Below are 24,810 nucleotides of genomic sequence, written 5' to 3' on the forward strand. Positions count from 1 at the left end.
GTACGGCTCCTTGGAGAAAAGGGTGGGATATAAACACAATAAATAAACAACAACAACCATAGCAACAACTTGCCTGCCTCTAAAGCAGGCTTCTTCAACCTCGGCCTTCCAGATGTTTTTGAGACTACAATTCCCATCATCCCTGACCACTGGTCCTGCTAGCTAGGGATCATGGGAGTTGTAGGCCAAAATCATCTAGAGGGCTGAGGTTGAGGAAGCCGCCTCTAAAGGCTTGCGCACTACATTATTGGTTTTCCTTGGGAGTTCTCCTCTCTCCTGAATCCTCCTTCGCTGAAACAGATCTTTTAAAGATCAGGTTCACAGGGTTGCCATCCAATCTGATCTGGAACGGTTACAAGTAATAAAATACCCCCCTGGGATACTATGATTACATATAAAATTGAATGTGTTACTTGAAGCTTAGATCTGAACCCTGCTCCTAAAACTAACCCAAAAGGGCAGGAAAAGGGACTTCTACGACTGGAGGCATGACAGTGTCAGACACAGCTACTTCTGGGTCAAGCAGGGCAGGATGGAGAAGGCAGAAGAGGGGGAAGGCAATGGAGGCCAACAGGAAGCAGCAAGGGCCTGAGGGATAGCTCAGGTGGTAGAGCATGAGACTCATGAGATCTCAGCGTCAAGGGTTCGAGCCCCACCTTGGGTGAAAGATTCCTGCATTGCAGGGGGTTGGACTAGATGACCCTTTTGGTACCTCCCAACTCTACAATTCTGTGACTTCTAAGTTGCTGAGATCAGGGAACAAGAAGCATTTATATTGTTCAGCGGGTGGTACTTGACCTATTAAGGCCTATATGCAAATTGAGAAGAGCTGAAGTGTGGTTCAAGAGCTTGTGGCAACACACACACGCACACACACACACACAATCCCAAGTTGCTGAGCTATCTAATGCCCTGAAAGGCTGAAACACTGAATGGACCTTGTCGATATTTTGAACTCATAGCCCAAATATAGAAAGTTATATCCACCCTACCTGCACCTTTTCCATTTGCTGGGGTAAGATACGAAGGAAGTCATCAGGAAGGTTGCCTAGCAACGGTGGATTCCAGTTCCGGTACCGCCTTTGCGCTTGGGGGCCACTGGAATTCTGGATATCGTTCCTGCAGGGTTAACAGCGGGGGGGGGGGGAGCATATTAAGGCAAAGCTCTGAAACCTAGTAGCAGACTATTAGAGCATCTGCTCTGCCCAGGCCCAACCCTTGTTGGGCATCTCCAGGTAGGAGTGGGAGAGATTCTTCCATGAAACACCAGATCTGCTGCCAGTCAGTGTAGACAATACAGAACTAGATGGACCAGTGGTCTTGACTTGGAAGAGGGCAGCTTCCTATGCTCCTACCGGATTTCCCCTGACCCAACCAAATTTCAAGTTGCAGGGAGCGGAGTGAGGATGACCATCTTGGCTGTGAGTCCTGGATGACGTGCTCCCTGCCTTGCAGGCCTTCTCCGACTTGGCCTGGGAGGGCGAAGCCCGGACTGACTCCAGCTACAAAAGCTGAAGCTGTTAGAGGCCAGAGACATCTTGGATGTCTCTTAGTGCAGACCCAGGTCATCAAAGCCTGATCTTCCACAGCTGCCACCGGCCATGTACCACCATTGGCAGGACAGCAACAGCTGTAAGAAAATATTTTTAGTCTCTTGCTAATTATGCTCTTTTAAACATGTGTTTTATATTTGATTTCCATTAGTAAGGTTTTCATTAGAAATGTTGAGATTAATTGGGGGGGGGGGTAACTTTGCTGCGTTACATGTGCATTCTTGCACTTGACCTCCTTTGTAATGTTTCCTTCTGGAATCTTTTAAGATAATATTTTAGTCTTCCATTGATTATGCTGCTTTGAATGTATACTTTATATTTGACTTTCTTCCATAACGTTTAATTCTGGACTGTTTTATTTGATGTTTTAATGCAGATTGTAAGGCGCTTTGAGATTTTTTAAAAAAATTATTTGCTATGAAGTGGTATAGAAATGAAATGAATCCAAAACAAACAAACAAACAAACAAACAAACATGGCAGCCCTTCTCCCTCCAGAAACCAAGCTGCCTCACCACAGCTGACACTTCTGCACGCTAAAGGTAAAGGGAGCCCTGACCATTAGGTCCAGTCGTGGCCGACTCTGGGGTTGCGGCACTCATCTCGGTTTGTTGGCCAAGGGAGACGGCGTACAGCTTCCAGGTCATGTGGCCAGCATGACTAAGCCACTTCTGGTGAACCAGAGCAGCACACAGAAACGCTGTTTACCTTCCCGCTGGGTCGGCACCTATTTCTCTATTTGCACTTTGACGTGCTTTTGAACTGCTAGGTTGGCATAGGGACTGAGCAACGGGAGCTCACCCTGTCGTGGATATTCGAACCACCGACCTTCTGTTCGGCAAGTCCTAGGCTCTGCGGTTTAACCCACAGCGTTCCAAGCAAAATTCCATTTTATGAGGAGTCTCGAAAAGCCACAGGAGCAGACTAGAAAGTGAACCGAGTGCCCTTGCTCCATAGAGAACTCCCGCACTGCAGGCGTAGCCACAGGAAAGTGGGGGATATGACTGATCAGAAATGCGTATCTTATTGGAAAAGGCTCATGCCTTTCCTTTGCCACAACACAGCACTGATAGAAATTGATAAAATGAGTGTCGCATCAGACATTTACATCTAGCCCAGACACGTCATAGAGTGCTTTGGCGAGCTTTATCTAGACACCAACATGGTGGCAAAAGCTTTGTCCTGACCCACTGGTTGAAGACCTAAGTGGCAAACTATTATTTTTGTGTCAGTATCATGTTGCAGAATGCACCTGCAAAAAAACAAAACAGGGTCCTTGGTTCTTTGTGGAAGGAAAATCTCCACACAATGAATTGCAGGAGGTTGGACTAGATGGTGCTTTGGGTCCCTTCCAACTATGATTCTATGAAAAGAAACTCAACAAACTCTCAAGGCCGAGGCAGGAGTCTGAGAACACCCATCGAGATCTGGTCTCTCCGCTGTGCCAGGATTTCGAGAGAAGGGAGAGGAAAGTAGCCCAGACTCCCTTAACTGGCACACGCGAGGGAGGCCAAGAGGGCTCAAAGCCAAAGAAGGAGAGGAAAAAATGAGGAAAGAACGCCACAGGGACCCAGGCTCTGCTATATTTCAGATCTTGGCTCGGCTCGCAGCTGCTAATAACCGAGCGTCTCAAGGCTGGGAATTCCCCTTCACGGCCCCTTCATTGGAGCATGAAAGTCAGAGAGGGCGGCAAGAGGCAATTATGACTGTATACACAGGTTAGTGTCTTCATTAGGACAGGGTTTTTAAAAAGAGAGGGTATTGAGCAGGTAATTGAAGCCGGGGGTGGAGAGGCTGTCAAGGATGCAAACACGCCTCCTCAAATCGGGGAGAGATCCCAAGTCAAAGTGGGCCAGGAGCTCAGCCCTTCCTCAAATTGGGGCTCAAACCTCTCTCCCCCATGCTTTGCAGACGAGAGCTGTGCTGCCCCTCACCTTGGATATCAGGATGCAAAATGGGATGTCAGAAGGCAGTGATTTCCATTCTGCATCCATAAAGACCAGCAATGTTTCTGTTCCTCTGCAGTTCAGTTTCTGCTAAATACTACATTATTCCATCTCACTGTCTGCTTTTTAACTTAGCACTTATTTCAAGGTAAAGAAAATGTCACAATGTGCTGAAATAAAGTCATTAATTACATATTGTTTGAGACTTAAAAACAGCACTGCGTGGAGGAACGCAGATCACATTGGCTTGGCTCATAAGAAGAGCATGCTGGATCTGGCCAGTGGCTCATCTAGTCCACCATCCTGTTCTCACAGTGGCCAGCCAGATGCCTGTGGGAAATGGTCAAGCAGGACCCGAGTAAAAAAGCACTGTCTCCTCCTGCGGTTTCCAGCAACTGGTTTTCAGAAGCATTCCTGCTTCTGATGGTGCAGACAGAGTATAGCCAGCATGGCTTGTAGCCACTGATAGCCTCCTCCTCTACCAATTTGTCTAATCCTCTTTTAAAGCCATCCAAGTTGGTGGCCACCAGTCCTTCCTGTGGGAGGGAGTACCATAGTTTAACACTGTGCTGCATGAACAAGAACTTTCCTTTATTTGTCCTGAACGTTCCAGCGTTCAGCTTCAGTGGATGAGAGTTTGATGAGAGAGGGAGAAAAACCTTTCTCTATCTAGTTGCTTTATGCCATGTATCATTTTATGAACTTGCATCATGTCACCTCTTATTCACCTTTCCTCCAAACTAAAAAGACCCAAAGGGGATCATCCCCTTGATCATTTGGGTCACCCTTTTCTGAACCCTTTGCAAGTCCACAATACTGTTTTTGAAGTGAGGCAACCACAACTGTGAACAATATTCCAAATACGGCCGCACCATAGATTTGTATAACTGCATTATTTCCGTTCCTGGCTACAGACGAAAACATGAACTGCAGCAGTTTCTGTTTGCGTGGGAATCCTCCATCATCCCGAGATGCAAACAGCAGCCGGTTCCACACAGCCCAGGAGAGTCCCTGCATTGAAGCATCCTCTTAGCAGCTTGCTTTTAGCTGAAGATGGGGCGGGAGGGGGGTAGCTTCCAAAGGCCTGTGATCTTCAGCTGGTGATGAAACCCCTGCTTCTAACATCCTGCCCTGCTCTCCTAATCTCCACGGACTGTGTGCAGAGGAGGGGGGCTTCGCTCTGCTTGGTTTCTGTGGCACACACAGAGGAAGGATGGAATATTCCATTCCTCCTCTGCCAGCCTGGTTACTTGTTTACATGAAACTCCTGGTTGCCTATGGCTACCAGGCTAGTGCTTAATTGCAAGACTGGATTAGTGGGCCAGATGTTGTGGATTCAGCTATTTTTCACTCCGCTCTTAACGCACTTTATGCCTCAGACGGACAGCTCGTGCAAATCGCCTGATTGCTGAACAAAATGCATTAGAATTTTGTGAACTCCAAATAAGAGTTTAGCCTGCTTACCTGGGAGGTGGTGTCGGGGGAGCCTGTGGGTACTGTCGGTCAAACACGTGCATGTCGTAGGAGGGGGGAGAGTAAACCGGAGGCGGCTCTTCATCTGAACTGTCAGGTTCTAGAGTCCGTTCCAAAATCTGAATCAAATGAGAGAGGTAGAAGGAGACAGAATTTAGAATGGCTTTGCAAATTATAGAGATCCGAGAAGTGCAGAAACGGTGAGGACTAGGGATGTAAAGGAGGCAGTGATTGTGCTCACTGCAATCAGCAGCGTTTCTGTTCTGCTACAGTTTGACTTCTGCTAAGACCTATATTAACTGCCTCTCTATTTGCTAGGGCCAAAACTTGTGCAATTGATATCATTATTCATATTAATGCATTTCAGTAGAAGGGCAATGTCAAAAACGATACAGACAGTAACACAATCCTTTCCATAAGGTTTGCAGACTAAAAATACAACCATAAATACTGTTCCCGACATGAGATGAAAAATATATATATAAATTGTGGCAATTTATGCTCCCATTTCTGACCAAATTCTATGACATCCCCACTAAGGTCTCATGGCTGTGGCTTCCTCGCTTTCACTAAAAGAAGGCAGCTCTTAATTTGTTGTTGTTTGAAAAGCTACTGGCGACTCTATAAAATGAAGGGCAGGGGAAGTGGGAACTGACACAGCAGAAGGCCAAAGGAAAAATGAACTCAAAAGATCTGCAGAAGGTTAAAAGTAGCAAATGGGGGTTAAGGGAGGGGGCAGCAAGGGACAAGTCATGGAAGAACTTTCTGTCCACTTAGTCTCTCATTTTTTCAACCATAAATTCACTCTCCACATTTCTGCAGCAATTTGCAAGGTTTTTCTTTTTCATGACAACTCATCAGCATTTCAGTGCAGTTGCCCTCCATACATTCTACCTGGCCCCCAGAACTCTCCTCGGCCCTCACCACCCACGAGCCCTGCTTCACACCTCTGCTTCACGCACCTGAGGCTCCCTGCCTGTAGAGAAGTGCTTTCCAAACTTGGGTCACCAGCTGTTTTTGGACTACAACCCCCATCATCCCTGACCACTGGCCCTGCTAGCTAGGGATGATGGGAGTTGTAGTCCAAAAACAGCTGGAGGGCCAAGTTTGGAAAGCACTGCAGCAGAGGAAGGCTAAACATCTTATGACGCCACACAGCTAAATACACTTCAATAGCCACCTTTCAGGACCTGACAGGTGCTTCACAACAGCCTCTGCTTCTGCAGGCTCAAACACACGATACAACCAGGCTCCCATTGCCCTCTGGAGGCCCCGCCAGGCTGAATGCATCTTGCGAGGGCCGTGAGTCGGGTAGACCCCTGGGGGAACTCCAAGACTGGGCAGACAACCGGCCGCTTGGCCTTAAGTCACCCCAAGGCAGGACGTGCCCCTCCACACCTGACGTCTCCCGCTACTAGAGAAAAAAAGAGAGTTTCAACTCCACCAAGATCCTGGCAGCCTTGGAGCATGGAGCGTGTGCTATCATCTTGCCAGGATGTTTTCAAATCCGCAAATAGTCAATGAGCTATTCACGCAACATGAAACCCGCTTGCAGTTGTCCCTCTAACCAAGCGCGACACACAGGCTGCCCTTGTCAGATCTGCTTTGAAAGAATGTGAGGCCGTTGGCTTCATCTCACCGTGGCTGCTCTGATGTTGTCATCCCTTTCTCTCTCCCCCCCCCTGCCCTGTCTTTTTCTTCACTCCAAAGCTCTTGCACATAGTTTTTCCTACTGCCATTCTTAAGGTCCACATGGGTGCGGGAGATGTTATCCTTTAATGCCCTATAACATTTGTGCTCCTTATTTATTAACAGGAGAGCCCCAAACCCGTAAACCTGTGTGTGGCCTGACCTGGCAGTGGCTGACCAGGAACAGGAGATCTTGCAGTCTAGGCATAGGCAAACTCGGCCCTCCAGCTGTTTTGGGACTACAACTCCCATCATCCCTGACCACTGGTCCTGTTAGGTAGGGATGATGGGAGTTGTAGTCCCAAAACATCTGGAGGGCCGAGTTTGCCTATGCCTGTTGTAGTCAGTCACAGTAGAGAGCTCAATGAAGGACATTGACCCCATATGAAAAGGAACCCAATATCCTAATGCTGTTATACAAATCCATGGTGTGACCACATTTGGAATGGGCGCCTCACCTCAAAAAAGATATTGTAGTGTTGGAAAAGGCTCAGGGAAGGGCAACCAAAATGACCAAGGAGATGGAGCCCTTATGAAGGAAGGCTGCCGTAGTGTTTGGGACTCATGGGCAGCCAATGAAGCTGAATGTTGGAACATTCAGGATAGTAGACTTTTTCATGCAGTGCAGAGTTAAACTATGGAACTTGCCCCTGAAGGAGGTAGGATGGATGCCAAATTGGATGGGCCTCAAAAAAGGACTAGATTAAATTCATCCTGGCTGGTTATGCTTCTGAATACCAGTTGCTGGAAACCACAAGACGGGAGAGTGCTCCTGTGCACAGATCGTGCTTGAGAGCTTCCCACTTGTATCCGGTTGCCACTGCAATTATAGGATGTTGGACTGGATGGGCCACTGGCCTGATCCAGCACTGCTCATCTTATATTTTTATAGAATTTTTCTGTCTCGGTTCAGGCGGATGGGAGTTGTAATCCAAAACATGGGACGGGGCAGGGCAGGAGGAACTAGTGTATTTATTTATTTTAAATATATACTGCTATACAGTGGTACCTCAGGTTAAGTACTTAATTCGTTTCGGAGGTCCGTTCTTAACCTGAAACTGTTCTTAAGCTGAAGCACCACTTTAGCTAATGGGGCCTCCCGCTGCTGCCGCACCACCGGAGCACAATTTCTGTTCTCATCCTGAAGCAAAGTTCTTAACCTGAAGCACTATTTCTGGGTTAGCGTAGTCTGTAACCTGAAGCGTATGTAGCCCGAGGTACCAGTGTATACACTTCAAACTGCTAAGCTATCTATATAAATAGGGAGGGAGCGGAAAAATCCCACAACATTCTATTAAAAAATAATAATCCTAAAACCTAGAAGAAAACAACAAATGGCTTAAAATGGAGTAGAGTGCGAAACACAGACTTATAAAAGTAATACGATCCTCACGCAGCAACAATGCATTAGTGGCGGGTTTATTCCGCTCTATCAGTCATTCCACAACGCTTCTCCAATGCTACCACATGGCATTAATGCAGCAAATTTTGGGAGGGGAGAGAACCAGAACATTTGGGGTCTAAAAAGTTTCAGTCTTTCCGCAGCAAGTTACAGGATATTCACTGATTAGAAACAAAGCAGCATGACAAAGCGTAGTATAAAATACAACCACCACCTCAGCAATCACAGTCCAGTTTGTTGACTCCATAGTTCCCTGCTCCCCCAAATCCTCTAGTTTTATTTTCTCCACACAAGAAAAACAGCCGACCCCTGGAACATCAGCTAGGAAACACCCACAAAGCATCATGGCTGGCACCAGCCTTGGCACCTTTTATTGGATTTCCCCATTCCCCCCAGTATTCACTGCTGGGCTGGGCAGCCACCATTTTCACTTCCCACAATGCCCCACAGCAGTAAAAACAGAGGACACCCAGCAGCAATCGAAGAAGCACTGCCATGTTGGGTATGCATGGCACGCAAGCATAAGGAGGGGTCCACCAGAGGGCGTTTTGCGGACGGCCTCCACAACACAGTGAGGTTTACCTCAGGAGGAATACTGTCATCTGAATCCGAGCTGTCGTCATACCCGCTGCCGTCTAAGTTCATCTGCAACAGCTGGTCAATGGTGGCATCCACTGCGCCATTGTTCGCCCTCAAGACACATTCAATGATGTCATAATCCATGTTTGGAAACATAGTCTTGAAATCTTCCATGGCCTGGTTGAATTCCAGCCGCCGGACTTGCCTTGCGGGGCGGCTGTTGTTGAGTTCCTGGGCAGAGGAGCCGTTCCTCGAGCTGCCATTGCTGCTGCTCCGCCGGAACAGACTTGTCATTTTTGATATCTGCTTTTGGAAAATGTTTAGACTTTTTTTTTTCAAACCAGCTTTTGAGGTAGAAAGGAAGGAAAGAGAATAAACATATAAATCCCCAGGCCAGGAGGAAGAAAAGGTGAGGAGGCACGCAGTCTGCCTTCCAGATTTGTCGTCAAGAAGCTACGTCGACATCTTCCAGCGCTGCTAGCCAGTAATCCACAACAAAATGGCGGGACATTGGCGATGCTGAATAAGCCTGGAGAATTTCGGACCAAGGTGAATCTACCACAGGAATCTACCACAGTCCGAGAGAAGGCCCTTCAGTACGGCGTCCGAAGCCTCAGAAACATGTTTGACTGAAAAATAAAAATATTTTTTTATTTTGTGCGAGAAATGTAACCAGAGATAGCTTGTTTTAAACAGTTCACCTGCCCACACAACTCCTGAGACAACTGGGAATTGGCAGAATTTGAGCTGAGTTTGGGGGTGGAAATCCTCAAATAAAATTTATTCAAACATCTAAACAAACTTTCCACTTCACTGGATGTCCCTGAGTTCTGGTATAATGAGAGAGGGAGGTTTCTTGTTGGCTATGCCTCTCGCCTCCTCCAAGTGTGCCATTACTTTTGGGATCATACTGAGTCAGACCTGTTGACATCTAGCTCAGTATTGTCGACAATGACTGGTAGCAGTTCTCCAGGGTTTCAAACAGGGAGTCTCCCCCAGCCCTCCCCGAAGATGCTGGAGATTGAATCTGGGATCTTCTGCATGCAAGGCAGATGTGCTATTAATGAGCTGCGGCTCTTGCTTTTGAAATTAGAGGCTGGCAAGCCTGGATATAAATGTGTTTAAAAAACAAGATGAAGTGGATTTTTGCAGCATCAAAAAGGAAGAAGATACTAGAGCAAGCGTCTAATTTAAAATAACTGAATAAATGTGTCCACAATTGCATAGCAGGAAAATTAAACAACTCTCTTTTTGCTACGTTGGTTGTGTTAAAATTTCAGTGTTAAAAAGAAAATATATAAAGCAAACAAAATTGATAGAAAAACAATACGTCAAGACATGTTGCAGAAATGTGCCTCATAGGGTTGTATTCAATCAAGCAAGTTCTATTCCGAGCTGACCCACTGAAGTTGGTGGGTTTTACTCAATGCAGCACTAAGGGCACGGGGCATGAATGGGGAAGAAAAGGCAGCAAAAGTAGAAATCCTTGAGCTGAAAGGACACGTTTGCTGGATACTGCCCAATGGACTTGTGTTAAATATGCCCATTATTTTCAACTGGTCTAACTCTGAGCATGACTTAACACTAGACGCAACCCATAGTATTTTGCTTTGCTGTTAAATACCTCAAATCCACAAGAGCAGAAAGCACCACCAATTCAATTATTAGTATTGCCTTTCCCCCCTTTGAAAACACAGAAAGAAAATACCATTTATTTCTGGTACAGACTCCACTGATGGATGAAATTACATCAGGAATGAATTGGGCAGGGTTTTTTTTGGGGGGGGGGGAGCGTTCCATCACATTATCTCATTTCCATTACGTGGCAGGCAGAAGATTTCAAAAGCCAACGAGATAATAGAACCATATTAATAGTGTGTGTGTGTGTGTGTGTGTACGCAAAGGAAAAAGAAATGTCATTAGGACCTCTTAGCGAGACAGCGTGCAGGCCGACTTAACACCATTAGGCAAAGCAATAAGCTGCAAAATTTACCCATGCGTTAACAATTCTCTTATCACGCACACATATTATGCACAGATGTTCTGTTCTTGTACTAACCGATTCATGTCAGCAATAAAACTGCAGCCTTTTAACGCTCTGAATTATTCTTGGAAACACGGGAGGCTGGTCTGGTAGGACGAGTGGGGTGCTGCCCCACTAACCTCAGTCTGAACTCAGCCTCCACCTGCCCGCCCGGAGGTGGCCCTGCCTTCCAACTGCCTCCTCCTTATACAGTAGTCTGTGTTGCCCTTGTAGACCTAGGCAATGGGGAAGAGGATGGGGACAAAAGGAGAATGAGTCACCTTTGCCTGTCGTCTGCTCCAATTCCGCCCATTATGGGACTCCCTGCAAAATTGGGTCCCCAGCTATTGTTGGACTACAATTCCCATCACCCCTAGCTTGCAGGACCTGTGGTCAGGGATGATGGGAGTTGTAGTCCAACAACAGCTAGAGACCCAAGTTTGGAAAGCACTGTTCTACAGGCAGGGAACTACAGGGGTGTGAAGCAGGGCCAGTGAGTGGTGAGGGCCGGGCAGAATGTACGGAGGGCAACTGCATTGAAATGCAGATGAATTGTTATGAAAAAGAAAAACCTTGCAGATTGATAAACACCGGCCTAGAGAGATCTCTGGTCTCATCTAGCAGGGCTCTTCTTTGATTCCAGAAAATGGAGGCTTCCCTAACTGGTCCTTTTTGCCCTGCCCTGGAGGCTGCTGTTGGGGGCAGAGCACAGCCAGCCCCTAACTGTGCTGCTCAAAAGCTTGCACCAGCTACCTATACTCTTCCCCCCACAGCTCAGATGCACAGCTCATAGCCACCAGGGCCGATTAGGGGTCCGATGTCATGCAACTGAGGCCAGAACTTCTGGTGCTTACTGAAGACTGTATAATCCAGCAGATTTTCCAATTAAATTATGGTTTTGGTTATGGCCTGTCACCGTAGAACTCTTCTTATAAAATGAATTTATTAGAGGGGGGGAAACCTTGTGTTTTCAGCTGAACTGTTTTGGAATACATAGAAGACTTACCGGGATAATTCACAGAGGCAGCACCGCCATCTCATTCTCCAGCGATTCCAGGAAAGCTACTTGTTACCAGGAGAGGGAGATTCTTTCATTGCCTGTTCAGACCAAGAGTGGGGGAACCATAGCAACCTGTAAGAAAATGCTTGTGTTAGTGCTATGTCATTCCTTAGTTTGCTGAACGGTTGTGGGGGAATGTTTCGCAGGGAAAGTAAAGCGGCAAAAAAAAGACCCCAACCAGCAAAACAAGGCTGGCATGTAGACAAACCTTCTCCAACAACTTTCAGTGGGAATTCAGGGTGCATTTTGCTATTTCACAATTATTACATCTTGTAAATATGCCATCACAATTTCTTCATATTAGGGAGCTTCGTTTTATCACATGTTGGCAGTAACTAGAAAACGATTTGTCAAAAGTTGTCAAAGGATCCACAGAGAGGTCTGACCCATGGGGCATAATCCACAGGGCCCTTCTGCTCAGTGGGTCTTGAGCAGGGAGCCTCGTAGATTAAGCACCAGCTCCCTGCTCCACTAGCCAGAAAATAAAGAAACCACAGGCAGTTCCAGCTGGGACCCTCTAAAACAACCCAGAATCCTCGGGTTGGAGGGGGGAGCACCATTGGAGGGCAAATTCGATACCACTGGCATTGCATGACTATACCCGACATCCTCCTTGAACAAACACTCCTGGTGTGGCCCTTATTCTGGGAGGTGGTGGTGGTTGCAATGTTATGGGAATCCAGACCAGGTTTTATGTGTTCCAGATTAGCAGAGCATGGAACAGTTCCAGTCCAGTTTTTACACAGAGCGTAGGAGCTGCAGAGACTAGGCCTTGGGTGGGTGTGGCTTTTCACCTGCTTCATATGCGAGTTTGTTCTCAACCAAGCAGCTTGGTCACCAACCTTCAAAGGAAGACACTCTGGTGAGAAAGTTGGGTTGAGCATGGGAGGCTCAACCCAAATACCTCCAGGCTAAAGGGTTATTGTTTTCTTGCCATGAGTATTCGGCATCACATCATTGATGCAGTTACAGTGCATTGGTGGTGGACCACCAATATACTGGACCACCAATATACTGGACCATCCACACATCATTCAACTTTATTAGTCGTTCTGTGATGATTCCATGATGTTACCACATTTTTGCCATGGGAGGGTCACTCCTTCACTATAGCACCATGAAAGCATAACATCTGTGGTGAGAGCCAGTGTGGTGTAGTGGTTAAGAGCGGTAGATTCATAATCTGGGGAACCGGGTTCACGTCTCCGCTCCTCCACATGCAGCTGCTGGGTGACCTTGGGCTAGTCACACTTCTCTGAAGTCTCTCAGCCCCACTCACCTCACAGAGTGTTTTTTTGTGGGGGAGGAAGGGAAAGGAGAATGTAAGCTGCTTTGAGAATCCTTCGGGTAGTGATAAAGCGGGATATCAAATCCAAACTCTTCTTCTTGTTGTTCATATAAAGTTACAGCGCTTCAGCAGGAAGTTATGCAAAAGGCACCAATTGGAAATAAAGGCAGCATGACTGCTTCAAAGCTTTTGCAGGAACAAAGTGGGATTGCATATACCTGCCCCCAAATTATTGTGATCACAAATAATCACGAATGCACAATAAAAGACATCTGGAGAGGTCCTTAAACCCCCCCCCCCCAAAAAACCCCGAACCACTTCTGTTATGTTTCAAGGTGGCTACTTCTCTGCAGGCCCAACGCTCATCTGCCTTGCAGATGCTTTGGCTTTTGAATGGATTTCAAGGAATAGCCCAAGCAAATTGAACATTTCCATGCAAGCCTTTGGAGCTTTCCTGCTGCAAGCTGCGGAAGGAGCCAAGGAGCCTTAGTACCAGTCTCATTAACAACCAAGCAAAGGGACGTTAAGCTGACGGCAGACTGAATTCAATTAAGTGAACATCTCCAAGGTGCCACGGAGCGGGTTATTACACGCTCGCAGAGGAACAAAACTGGTTCACCCGTGTCTCTTTTGCATCCTGTTCTGAGTGCTCACTTGCACAAACAACTTTTGCTTTGTATTGTTCACCGCTGGACGTGAATTTAGCACGCCTCCAGAAAGAGGCATTCCAGCAAAGGCGATAGGACTTCCCAGTTTACTTATCAGAAAAGTGTCTTAGCTCAAAAGAGTGGGCTCAGCTACAAGAAGGAAGGAAGGAAGGAAGGAAGGATAGAATTGTAGAGTTCGAAGGGACCCTGAGGATCATCTAGTCCAACCCCCCGCAATGCAGGAATATGCAGCTGTCCCAAATGGGAATTGAACCTGCAACCTTGGCATTATCAGCACCATGCTCTAACCAACTGGGGTATCTGCTTCACATTCAGAAGGTCCAAGGTTCAATCCACTAAATCTCCAGGCAGAGCTGGAACAAACCTCTGCCTGGCCTAGGGAGAGTTCTGAGGGCCAGACAGAAATGCCTGGAGGGCCACATTCAGCCCCCCAGGGCTTGAGGATCCCCACTCCTGTTCTAGGCACTCTCTCCGGGGGCTTATAAGAAGACAACCCTGCTGGACTAGGCCAAAAGGTCCCATCCAGTCCAACGTTTTTCTCTGCACCCAGCAGCTTCCAGGGAGATGGGGCATTCTCTGCTGCTTGCCCTCAGCATCTGGCACTCCGAGGTAGGCAGTCTCTAAGCACGGAGGTCAATCAGAGCAGGATTACAGCTGTAGCACAGCTGTCGGCTCCCAGCAAGATGGGGAATTATTCTCTTTCATACCCTGAAATGCAGCAACCTGGTTGATCGCCTGGCATTATTTCAATATAAGCCCCCTGCCCCCCCACCCGTTGCTGGAAACAGCTAGGTGTTCACGGTTTCTATGTCATTCCATCCCCCCCACTTGGATAATACAGAACAGCGCCTGGATAATAATCACCCTCACCATTACGCAGACGGCCCTAGAAAAAACCTGGCACGCACCCGCTGCCATTTTTCAAAACGGATCACAACCATATTGCGCCCTTCTGCAATTTGTCCACGAATGCCTCATAGAGGGCCCTTGAACACATGCTTCTCCCCCCGCACAGGCATGTTAACTGTTCATTCACAGCTTTTGGCATGTGTGCAGGTTTTCATCGGGCCAATAAAGCCTCCCACGCGCTCCATTCAAAGCTATTCCACCCATTCCAGTGCAAAGAAATGTTGGAAATTCTCAAGAACCCTTGCACAAGAGACCAGAAATGTGCTCGCCAGCAGCGACCTCGATTTTTATGCTGCTGAGCGCCTGCCCCAGGACAAAGCGAGGAGGCGGGTTTGATGCAGCAGCAAACACAGTTAATGAGCACTATTCTAGGCTGCATCAACAGAAGTTAAGTGTCCAGATCAAGGGAAGTAATAGTACTATTCTACTGTGCCTTAGTCAGACCACACCTAGAGTACTGTGTTCAGTTCTGGGCACCACAATTTAAGGAGGATGTTGGCAATCTGGAACATTTGCAGACGAGGGCAACCTAGATGATAAAGGGTTTTTGAAACCAAGCCTTATGAGGAATGGTTGAGGGAGTTGGGTATGTTTGGCCTGGTAAAGAGGAGACTGAGAGGAGATCTCATAGCCATTTTCAAATATCTAAAGGGCTGTCACATGGAAGATGGAGCAAGCTTGTTTTCAACTGCTCTGGAGGGCAGGACCTGAACCAATGGAGTCAAGTTACAAGAAAGGAGATTCTAACAATATAGAAACTTTCTGACAATAAGAGCTGATTGACAGTGGAACAGACTCCTATGGGAAGTGGCAGACTCTCCTTCATTGGAGGTTTTTAAGCAGAGGCTGGGTGGCCACATGGCAGTCAACGAGGAAGAGGTGAGACAGGGAGGGACCCTCCATTGGCTCAGCTAGGACTGACTGCCATTTGGCTCCTCCCCTCCACCAATTGCTATCCATGGCCACGTCACCTGATCATTACGGCGCTTCATTATGCAGTGGCATGGAAGCCTTGCTGCTCTCAGATTGGAAGCCATTATTCTACGCAAGCAAACAAAAATCACTGAGAGTGCTTTAGTGGGGGCGGGGGGGGGGGGACAGACATTTCAACCATTTACAGTGGTGCCCCGCAAGACGAATGCCTCGCTAAACGAAAAACCCGCAAGACGAAAGGGTTTTCCGATTTTTTAGCGGCTTCGCAAGACGAATTTCCCTATGGGCTTGCTTCGCAAGACGAAAGCCCATAGGGAAATCTCCGGGGACAGTGGGGAAGCGCAGCGCGCCTTCTCCTCTGTTCCCGGACCTGTCCTAAGGCTTGCGGTGGGAGGTCCGGGAACAGAGGGGAAGGCGCGAAGGGCTTCTCCTCTGTTCCCGGGGCTTGCGGTGGGAGGAGGGTTTTTCCTCCCCACCGCCAACATTCAGAACAGCATTCTGAATGTTGGCGGTGGGGAGGAAAGCCCTCCTCCCACTGCAAGCCTTCAGGACAGGTCCGGGAACAAAGGGGAAGGTGCGCAGCGCTTCTCCTCTGTTCCCGGGGATTGCGGTGGGAGGAGGGTTTTTCCTCCCCACCGCCAACATTCAGAACAGCATTCTGAATGTTGGCGGTGGGGAGGAAAGCCCTCCTCCCACCGCAAGCCTTCAGGACAGGTCCGGGAACAGAGGGGAAGGTGCGCAGCCTGCTGCCCCGCGCGAGGGGCGCTCTTAAGCAGAGCGCCCCTCGCGCGGGGCCGACATTCGCCGCTTGGAGAGCCCTGCGGGGAAGTCCTGCAGGGTTCCCCAAGCTGCGAATGTCTGCGCCGCGCGAGGGGCGCTCTGCTTAAGAGCGCCCCTCGCGCGGGGCAGCAGGCTGCTATCCGCAGCTTGGAGAGCCCTGCGGGGAAGTCCTGCAGGGCTCCCCAAGCTGCGAATGTCTGCCCCTCGCGCGGGGCAGCAGGCTGCTATCCGCAGCTTGGAGAGCCCTCTGGACCTCTTCTGAAGGCGGGTGGGGGGCAAAAGTCTTTGTCCCCCCTGCCTGCCTTCCCGGGGGATTTTAAAATGCTGGCGGGCGGCAGCGCTGCCGCCCGCCAGCATTTTAAGATCACCCCGGACAGCGGAGAAGTCCTCCGCTGTCCCGGGGTTTTTAAAATGCTGGCGGGCGGCAGCGAAGGCTTCGCTGCCGCCCGCCAGCATTTTAAAATCGCCCCAGGACAGCGGAGAAGTCTCCGCTGTCCCGGGAAGGGGGGGGGGAAGCAAAGACTTTCGCCCCCCCGTCGGCCTTCAGAAGAGGTCGGGGGACAGACTGTCCCCAAACCTGGTCTGAAGGCGGTTTCCATAGGAACGCATTGATTGATTTTCAATGCATTCCTATGGGAAACCGTGCTTCGCAAGACGAAAAACTCGCAAGACGAAAAGACTTGCGGAACGAATTAATTTCGTCTTGCGAGGCACCACTGTAGTTTAAAAATCTGGCTAAGAGACCATGTTCATCATCTTAAATTTTCTGCTGTGGAGTTCTAGCTTCTGGTATTTGGCACAAAATCCTCTGCTAATTATTTGTAAACCAATCCCGCTCCACATGAACTGATTAGCTTTCTAGCCCTCCAATTCAAGAAGGGAATTAATGAAACAACATTAAGGAAGCACTTTTTAAAAATTGCTTATAAAGGAAGGCATAAATGACTGCTAAATATTAAAAAAGCGAGATGAAGCCAGCGGTTGCATCCGGAGAACAGTTGACCAGTAGAAGTAGAAAAACAGAAGCTGTTGATATTTTAAATGAATTGAACATGACGCAAGAACAGTAAAATACTGTGGGGGGTTATTGTTTCTGTTTGTTACTATGGTGTGCATTTTTGTGTTTTCGTATTGTAAACCACCCTGTCAAGATCCTCGGATGAAGGGCGGTATAGAAATATAATAAATAATGAATAACGGTTCATCTAGTCCAACATCCTCACAGCCGCCAACCAAATGCCTGTGGGAAATCCTCAAGAAGAGCTTGAACACAAGAGCCCTCTCTCCGGCTGTTCCAGAAACTGGTATTCACAAGCATTACTGCCCCTGACCATGAAGGCCAAACATGACCATTGGGCCTGGTAGCCACTTGACAGTTTCCTCCTCCATGAATTTGTCCAGGTCCTCTTTTAAAGCCATCCAAGTTGGTGGCCGTAACTACCACTTGCGAGAGTGAACTCTACAGCACCAATTTGCTGGCATCGAGAGGGCCACCAGCCGGCTGAGACAGGAAAAGGATTGTGCAGCATTTGGCTTTGCATGCAGAAAGTCCCTGAATGAATGAGGTAAACTTGTCTTGAAAGTCTAGAGATTAGCTGCTAGTCTCTATAGCAAATATTGGGCTAGATGGGTCACTGATCTGGCCTGCTGATAAGGCAGCTTCCTAGACACTTAGACCCCAGAGCTATAATCCCCCACAGTAGTTTAACAATTCTGTGAGGGGAGAGATGCCACCAGGCAAGGCCTCCTCCTTCCACCTGCCTTGCTCTACCCTCTGCTTCTCAATGTGTATTGTATTGTTTTATGTACTGTGGCTTGCCGTTGTTTTATTGATTATAGCTTAGATATTATTGTAACTGTTGAGTGGATTTCTGTTTAACTTTTGTATGTTGATATTATTATTTTATACTATTATAATGATTGTTGAATGATACTTTTTTGAAGGAGGTTGCCTATTTTATAGTTATGTTTTATTATCACATTTTTGTATTGCATTAGATTGTTATAAGATGTACATTTTTTGTTTCTTCAGCTTGTAAACCACCTTGAGTATTGTAAGATAGAAATTAAAAATGATGATGAATTCATCCCTCTTTGCAGGGAACTCTGGGAATTGTAGCTCTGTGAGGGATCATGGGTCTCCACCCAACTCTCAGCACCTGTCCCCCAGGATGGTACAGTGCCCCAGGATGCTTTGGGGAAAGCCATGACAGTTTAAAGAGGTGTGAGAGTGCAGATGATGTGGATGTGGCCTTAAGTGTCAGCATGGATGTATTTGCCAACAGGTACACTAAAAAGAAGATAGATGCATGCATGCCACACATGCCCTTCCAGACATAACCCCTTGAGACTCTGGAGCAGCAGCTGAATTCTGAGGAAGGGCGTCGCTACAAGCAATTCACACCAGCAAAAAGTTGACAAGACGTTCCCTCCGAAAGGCAAAACTGGGTCACACACCCATGGAATACATTTGCCTCCCTGTCCTTTGCGTCATCGTGCCATGGACCTGGGCAGGCCTGCGTGAGTTGTGCAGATTCCTGACAGCTGATCTTTGTATGTGGGAGTCCAAAGCATTTAATACCACGTCGGCTCAGACTTCGAACACCTGTCTTTGGTTTGCAGAGGTGGCAGAAGCCGGGCGTGGAAACTCCCCTCTGTCCTCCTTACCAGGGCTGGGAGCATAATCCCCCCCACACAGTGAGCAGAAGGCTGCAAAAACGAACCTCCTAAGCCTACCAAGCTCAGTGTTGTGCAAAAGAGCCTCTCCTTAGAACTGTCAATTTCAGCGTCTCTCCGTTTCTTATTTTTCCAGTCTTCAGTTCTCCACATCTGCATATAAGTTTCCAATTTATTTTTGTTTGTTTTGTTGAAAAAAGTAAAGGTCTCATCCATCAGCATCTTAGTGCGAATTTCTCCTAATAGGCACATGTTTGCAAAGCAGTTTTGCCTAATATCATGTATTTTCACTAATATACGCATTCTGTACACATTCCTTAGCTGGAGAACTGAATTGCAAAATTTAAACACGAGCCCATTTTGAAGAATGACTGTGTTTCAGTTCAGGTACTGTTTTGGGGACTGTGAATTAGGTAGGTTTGCCTTTAAATGCAAACGGGATCTAATTTATCCCCCATCCCTAGAAGTGCTGCTAAATGACAGGAGACCGGAAAGGTTATAAGACATTAAATGTCTTATAATGACTTGCTGAAGTAGCTTTGTGCTCACCTTCAAAATCACAGAAGGTTGCAGGAGGTTGGACTAGATGGCCCTTGGAGTTCCTTCCAACTCTACAATTCTATGATTTCTAAGGTAGAAGACCTGCCCATGAAGCTCTCTTGGGCCAGCCACTCACTTTCAGTGAGGTTAAAACGGAGAAGGGCAAAACCATATACGTATGTCACAAGCAGAGGCCCAAATTCTTGCTCACTACACTGAGGGTGTAATTGCTATGAAGGCCAGACCCTGCTTACAAGGTCCTGGTGGCAGCATATCAAACCAACACCTGCTTAGCCTCTCTGCCTCCATTTCAAAACAGTCTCGAGTCTGAGATCCACCATTTAAATTACCCACAATGCAACTGAAGGACTATTGCTCTGGGTCATTGTGGGAAATTAAAATGGCAGCTCCTGGCTATCCGGTGCCAGTTCAGAGCATTGCTGCCATGCCATCAAAACATGGGGAAGGAGGAGGAGAGCGCTGGCCTCTAACTCTGATAAAATAAAAGCACCTGAGTGATCCCTTGTTAATGCCGTTCAGCCATATATTAAGCTGCAGAGACTAAGCTAGTTGTTGGGGGGCAGGGACGCAAAGCAATCAGGAGAAAATGAAATGGGCAAGCCCTCTGGGGACAACCAGGCACACGCACACTTTTCCAACAATAATTGATCCTCCAAGACTCCACAGCAGAGTAAAAGCTCCATCAGGGGATGCAGAACCAATGGCAAATTGTAGAGTTTGTCTGTATTCCTCAAAATGGGGGAAAGAAGCTGAGAAAACAAATGAACAAACTGATACTAACCACAGCAATGGAAAGAATGGGCATACAAAGAGGATCAGGGGATCTAGAAAATGACCTGGTTTTACTAGCCTCCTACAGTTAGTCACCAGGCAGCACTTTTGCTACAGCAACTGTGGGAAGGAAAGGGGCTCTCTGTTCCTACGGCTGCTCTGGGTTACCTGCCACACAGGGAAAACAATGTCTCCTCCTTGGGGTCCAGGGTCCAAGACTAGTCAGGGATTTGAACCTGTGTCTCTCCGTTCCTGGAGAATGTGGGTGTCTTCCCCCCTCCCCACTAGCTGAGCATCTGTCTTGCAACCTTATTTGCTCAACTCTCAAGCCACAATGTAAATTTATGTCTTTAAAAAAGTAATACTTCAATGCTACGAAGGCGAGGACCCAAACAACCACATCTGGCTTTCAGAAAAATGTGTTGGGGGGCATTGACCCTCTCTAGAACAGCCTCTAAAAATATCTGAAGTGTGGGGGGGTTCCCCCTCCCTCTTTGTATCTTGTGACTGATGTGTTGCTATTCCATACTAGAATTCCAGCCTCCTATACTTCTAAATTAAGAAATTAATTGAGAAAAGTAAAGGGACTTAATTGAAAAGTGCCATGCCTCGCAGGCTTGCTCTCTCTATACATTGCATGGGAAAGTAATCTGACCTCAGTAGGATGACATTCTTGAAATAGCTGAGGGAATTCAAACATGAAATAAGATTTACAAGAAGGGAGGACGGCGAGAATGTGAAGGCAATACTCAGTGCTTTTGTAACACAGAAACCGGGGTGCGAGTAACTCAAAGCCTGCTTCACTAACACATAAGACAGGATTATCACACACCAACACCGAACCAGTTAGCTGATTGGGGGGGGGGGCTGAATCCTTCTCAGTTTGGGTGGATGAGGGGGTACCATGCACAGAACTCCCTCACACACCCAAATCTGGACAAAGAAGGACTGAACTCCCTGTCCAACAGGTGAAGAGTCGAACGCCTACTCATGTGCGCCATTTGCCCCCCCCCCACGAGTATCAATCATCTACTATCATTATGACATCAGATGATTGACAGGTTGGTGGGCCTACCCCATGCCAAAGTTGGCCCATTCAGTGGGAAGGGAAGTAACGATTTGGAGCATCAGGGGTTCATCAACCCAATACCACAAGGACCGCGTCTTTCCGCATGAACCAACCCGGACCCCCATTATTCACCAGATGCCCTTCTCTCCCATTTCCCCTCCAAGGGAGTACAGAGGGTGTCAACACAAGAACGGGCCTGCTCAGTAGTGGCCCCCTGCTTATGGAATGTTCTCCCCAGCGAGACCTCCTCCTTCAGTGAGCAGAATGTCTTAGTCCTGCCTCTTTATAAACGTGAATGCATTTTAGCTTTTACTCCGTTTTACCTTTACTTTGGTTTTAGTGTACAAAGTGGCAGGTAAGTTCAATAAATAATAAGAAGGATTTTTTTTTTAAAGGTGCCAGAACTCCATACTGAAGTGTAGCAACAGAAAAAACCCACTGGCACTAATACACATACAATTTAAAGGAGGCAAACATTTAGCCAATCCATCCAATTGATTAATTAAAAGCATCCTGATTGACTAAATGTCTGCACCTTATTCACAGGGCAATGACTGTGGGATTTTAAAAAACAAACAAAACACCACCCTGTGCGATTATTTTAATGCAAGAACCTACAAAATAGGTTCAAAACTGCAGTCGTCCAGGGATGGGTGAGGTGGGGAACAAAGCTGCGAGATGGGAAGGGTTGGAATGTGAAGAACTGGCTTTCATGTTGTTCTAAGTATGGGTATCTTACTTACTCATCAAAATGAGCCTTTGCCATAGTTTTGCCTGCTAAACCTAACAGGTAGGCAGCTACCTAATGGAAGTATCTCCCCATACCTTGATGGCCTTGGAATCTCTCCCCCTGGCCTTTGGAATGAGACATCCATCAGAGCGTTTTCACCAGCGGTGCATCTACAAACACATATATCTGGACACGGAGCTGGGAGTTTAGCTGAGCCAGAAGCAGCCTAAGCCATGAAGCGCAGGGGAAGAGGGAGGGGCACTGTTGCTCTCTGAGAATCCAACAGCGCAGAAACAACCATTTTGCTGCCTGTTTTGCACAGCCTTCCATTAAGTGGCACAGCACAAGCTTTGCATGCAAAAGGTCCTCGGTTCAATTCCCCAGCTGCGAAAGACTCCTGTCTGAAACCCTGGAGGGCTGCTCTGATGACAATACGGAGCCAGATGGAGCAATGGTCTGACTAGGAATAAGGCAGCTTCCTATGTTCCCCGAGGATACAATAAATCATCAGAGCTCTCTTGTACAAAAGGAAACAGGACCCTGTAGCTCTGACTGTGGAATTTCTCACAAATCATAAAGGCAATGCGTTTAGCTATTTATATAGTGCCGCCCCTGTACATTGGAGGGGGCCTGACTGTCAACAGGCCTGTTCCTCATGGCGGTGGTCCTTCGAGGATCCAAGAGCTTTGGGTTGTCCTCAGCCAGCAGCAGTTCACGGGGAGGGGAGGTGGGTTGCAGTATAATGTGCAATTAAAACTGCCACTTCTTAATCACACCGGTGGGCCAATTGCTGCTCAGAACCCCCCAGGCTCTACACCACAAAGTTATCCCACAGAGTGCAAAAGGGAACTGTGCCTTTGACATCTCTCTCTCCTTCCCAAGGCCTCCACAGAAAGCCTTAAAAGGCAGGAGGGGTGTGTGTGTGTGTGTGTGTGTGTGTGTGTGTGTGTGTGTAGGAAAAGAGAAATAAACCACTATTGATTTGCCGAAGGCGAGGCAAAAGCAGAAAGACTGCATGTGTTTCTATGGAAACAGAATGTGTGCAGTTTGAAAAGAGTTTGGGGGGGGGGGAGAAAACCCTCTCATTTATGGGCACTGTAAATTATTTAAGCAGGACAGGGCTCTGTCCATTAAGGTCTAAGGGGAAAGATTTAAAGCTATTCATTATGCAGAGAGACACAACCTGCTTAATTCAGACTCACCAGCCTAATGCTTGGGAAGCAGAAGGCAAGTCATTTAGGTCTTACATTATTGGCTTATCAAAATAATAATAATAATAATAATAATAATAATAATAATAATAATAATGCCCTGCTTGCAAAAATAACTGCAGCATTAAACAGTAAGCACACCATATGGAAAACCACATTTAAAAAACCACACCAGCGTAATAATAATACAAGAGTGCACAACAATACTCATTTTCTATTGCCACGAGTAAAGCTGGGTCCTTCTGCCCTTAATAAGGCAATAAGGTGAAAGAAAGTGCTGGGGGAGGAGCCAGAAATGGGGTGGAGCCTGAGGCAAAGAATCCAAAATGGCACCTTCCACATGGTGGCAAAGATTTAATAACCAAAGGGTGGTATCCAATTAGACCTACTCACCCACCAAAACGAGTAGACATGGCTAAGGCCCCCATCTGCACTGTACATTAAAAAATGTATTATACTAGGCCCAGTGAGGGGTGTGGGTAGGGACGGGGTGTGGCCTGGAAGAAGGCTAAGGGCCAGATAGAGAATGCTGGATGGTCACATCTGGCCCTGAAACTCAGACTGCCCATCCCTGACAACATGAAGCTAGCCTCTCTTCGCTTTTGACAGAAAATGTGCAGCTAATTTGTAAAGATAAGTGATGGGGCTCACATCCATGTTGAAATCCCCGCCCCCTCTCTGTCTCTCTCTCTCTCCTGAAAGCCCCTCTCCCAAATAAAAACCTCAGATACATGGAGGGCAGTTTTGATTTCGCCGGAACAACGGAAGGGAACTCCACACATTATTACATCACACATTCCAAGTCACAGCAACTCTTTTAATGCTACAATTGAACCCTGGCTCATATTTCATGACAATAGATAGGTTTGGGGGGCTTAGTTGGCATTGCCAAGAGTGAATCAGGTCTTCAAAAGAAGCCTATGGAACAAACAATCCTCCTACTGTCTTGCAAATAGAAATGGCTCATAGTGGGGGTGTTTTTAAAAGAAAAAGGGTTTATCCCATGCATCTGGGTTTGGTTTATTTCCTGGAGAGACAGCCAACATATAAAGCTACTGCAGCAGTTATAGTCCCATTTTTGGGTAGCATGCAGCTCTTAAGAGAAAAGGCAAGGATCTATAGAAGAAGGCAGTACTAAAAGGTTCCTTTTTCCTCCTTTCCTCATTCAGCAGACCGTCTATGTTCCCCAACAGAGCCAACTGGTCAAACTAAGCTGGTTTTATAGAGTCAAGCCCCATTTTCTAATAAGCTCCAAATTTCCCATCGTCCCTCCCCCCACCGCCACACTGATCATCAAGGCCGAGAGCACACAGCTTTAAAACTTGTCAAAGAGAAAGAAAACAAACAAAAGAAGAAGAGTGAATTTAAAGATCCTTTTTCTCTAGGCGTAGGAAATCTGACAACCTCCTATTGATCTTCTCTTGTTGACAAATGCACCCATGTTGAGATATTATAGGAAGCCAGGCTGTATCGTAATTGCTGCTCCGTGG

General features: G+C 47.2%; 1 protein-coding gene across 14 annotated transcripts in view; it reads right to left on the bottom strand.

The window, feature by feature from the left end:
• CUEDC1 (CUE domain containing 1) overlaps positions 1-24,810 on the bottom strand; it is a 62,048-nt gene that overhangs the window by 12,470 nt on the left and 24,768 nt on the right. For 8 of the 14 annotated variants that reach the window (XM_083714743.1, XM_083714748.1, XM_083714749.1 and 5 more), the window contains 4 exons: positions 11,671-11,796; positions 8,645-9,270; positions 4,963-5,090; positions 993-1,119 (listed from right to left, as the gene is read on the bottom strand). In XM_083714743.1, coding sequence (XP_083570869.1) covers positions 993-1,119; positions 4,963-5,090; positions 8,645-8,935 — 546 coding nt within the window. In that variant the 5' untranslated portion in view covers positions 8,936-9,270; positions 11,671-11,796. Of the gene's footprint in view, positions 1-992; positions 1,120-4,962; positions 5,091-8,644; positions 9,271-10,700; positions 10,901-11,670; positions 11,797-24,810 lie in introns of all 14 variants that reach the window. The other 6 variants (XR_014558344.1, XM_083714747.1, XM_083714742.1 and 3 more) reach the window with 1 other exon arrangement.

Source organism: Podarcis gaigeae (assembly GCF_964106915.1).
Source record: "Podarcis gaigeae genome assembly, chromosome: 15".
NCBI lineage: Eukaryota > Metazoa > Chordata > Lepidosauria > Squamata > Lacertidae > Podarcis > Podarcis gaigeae.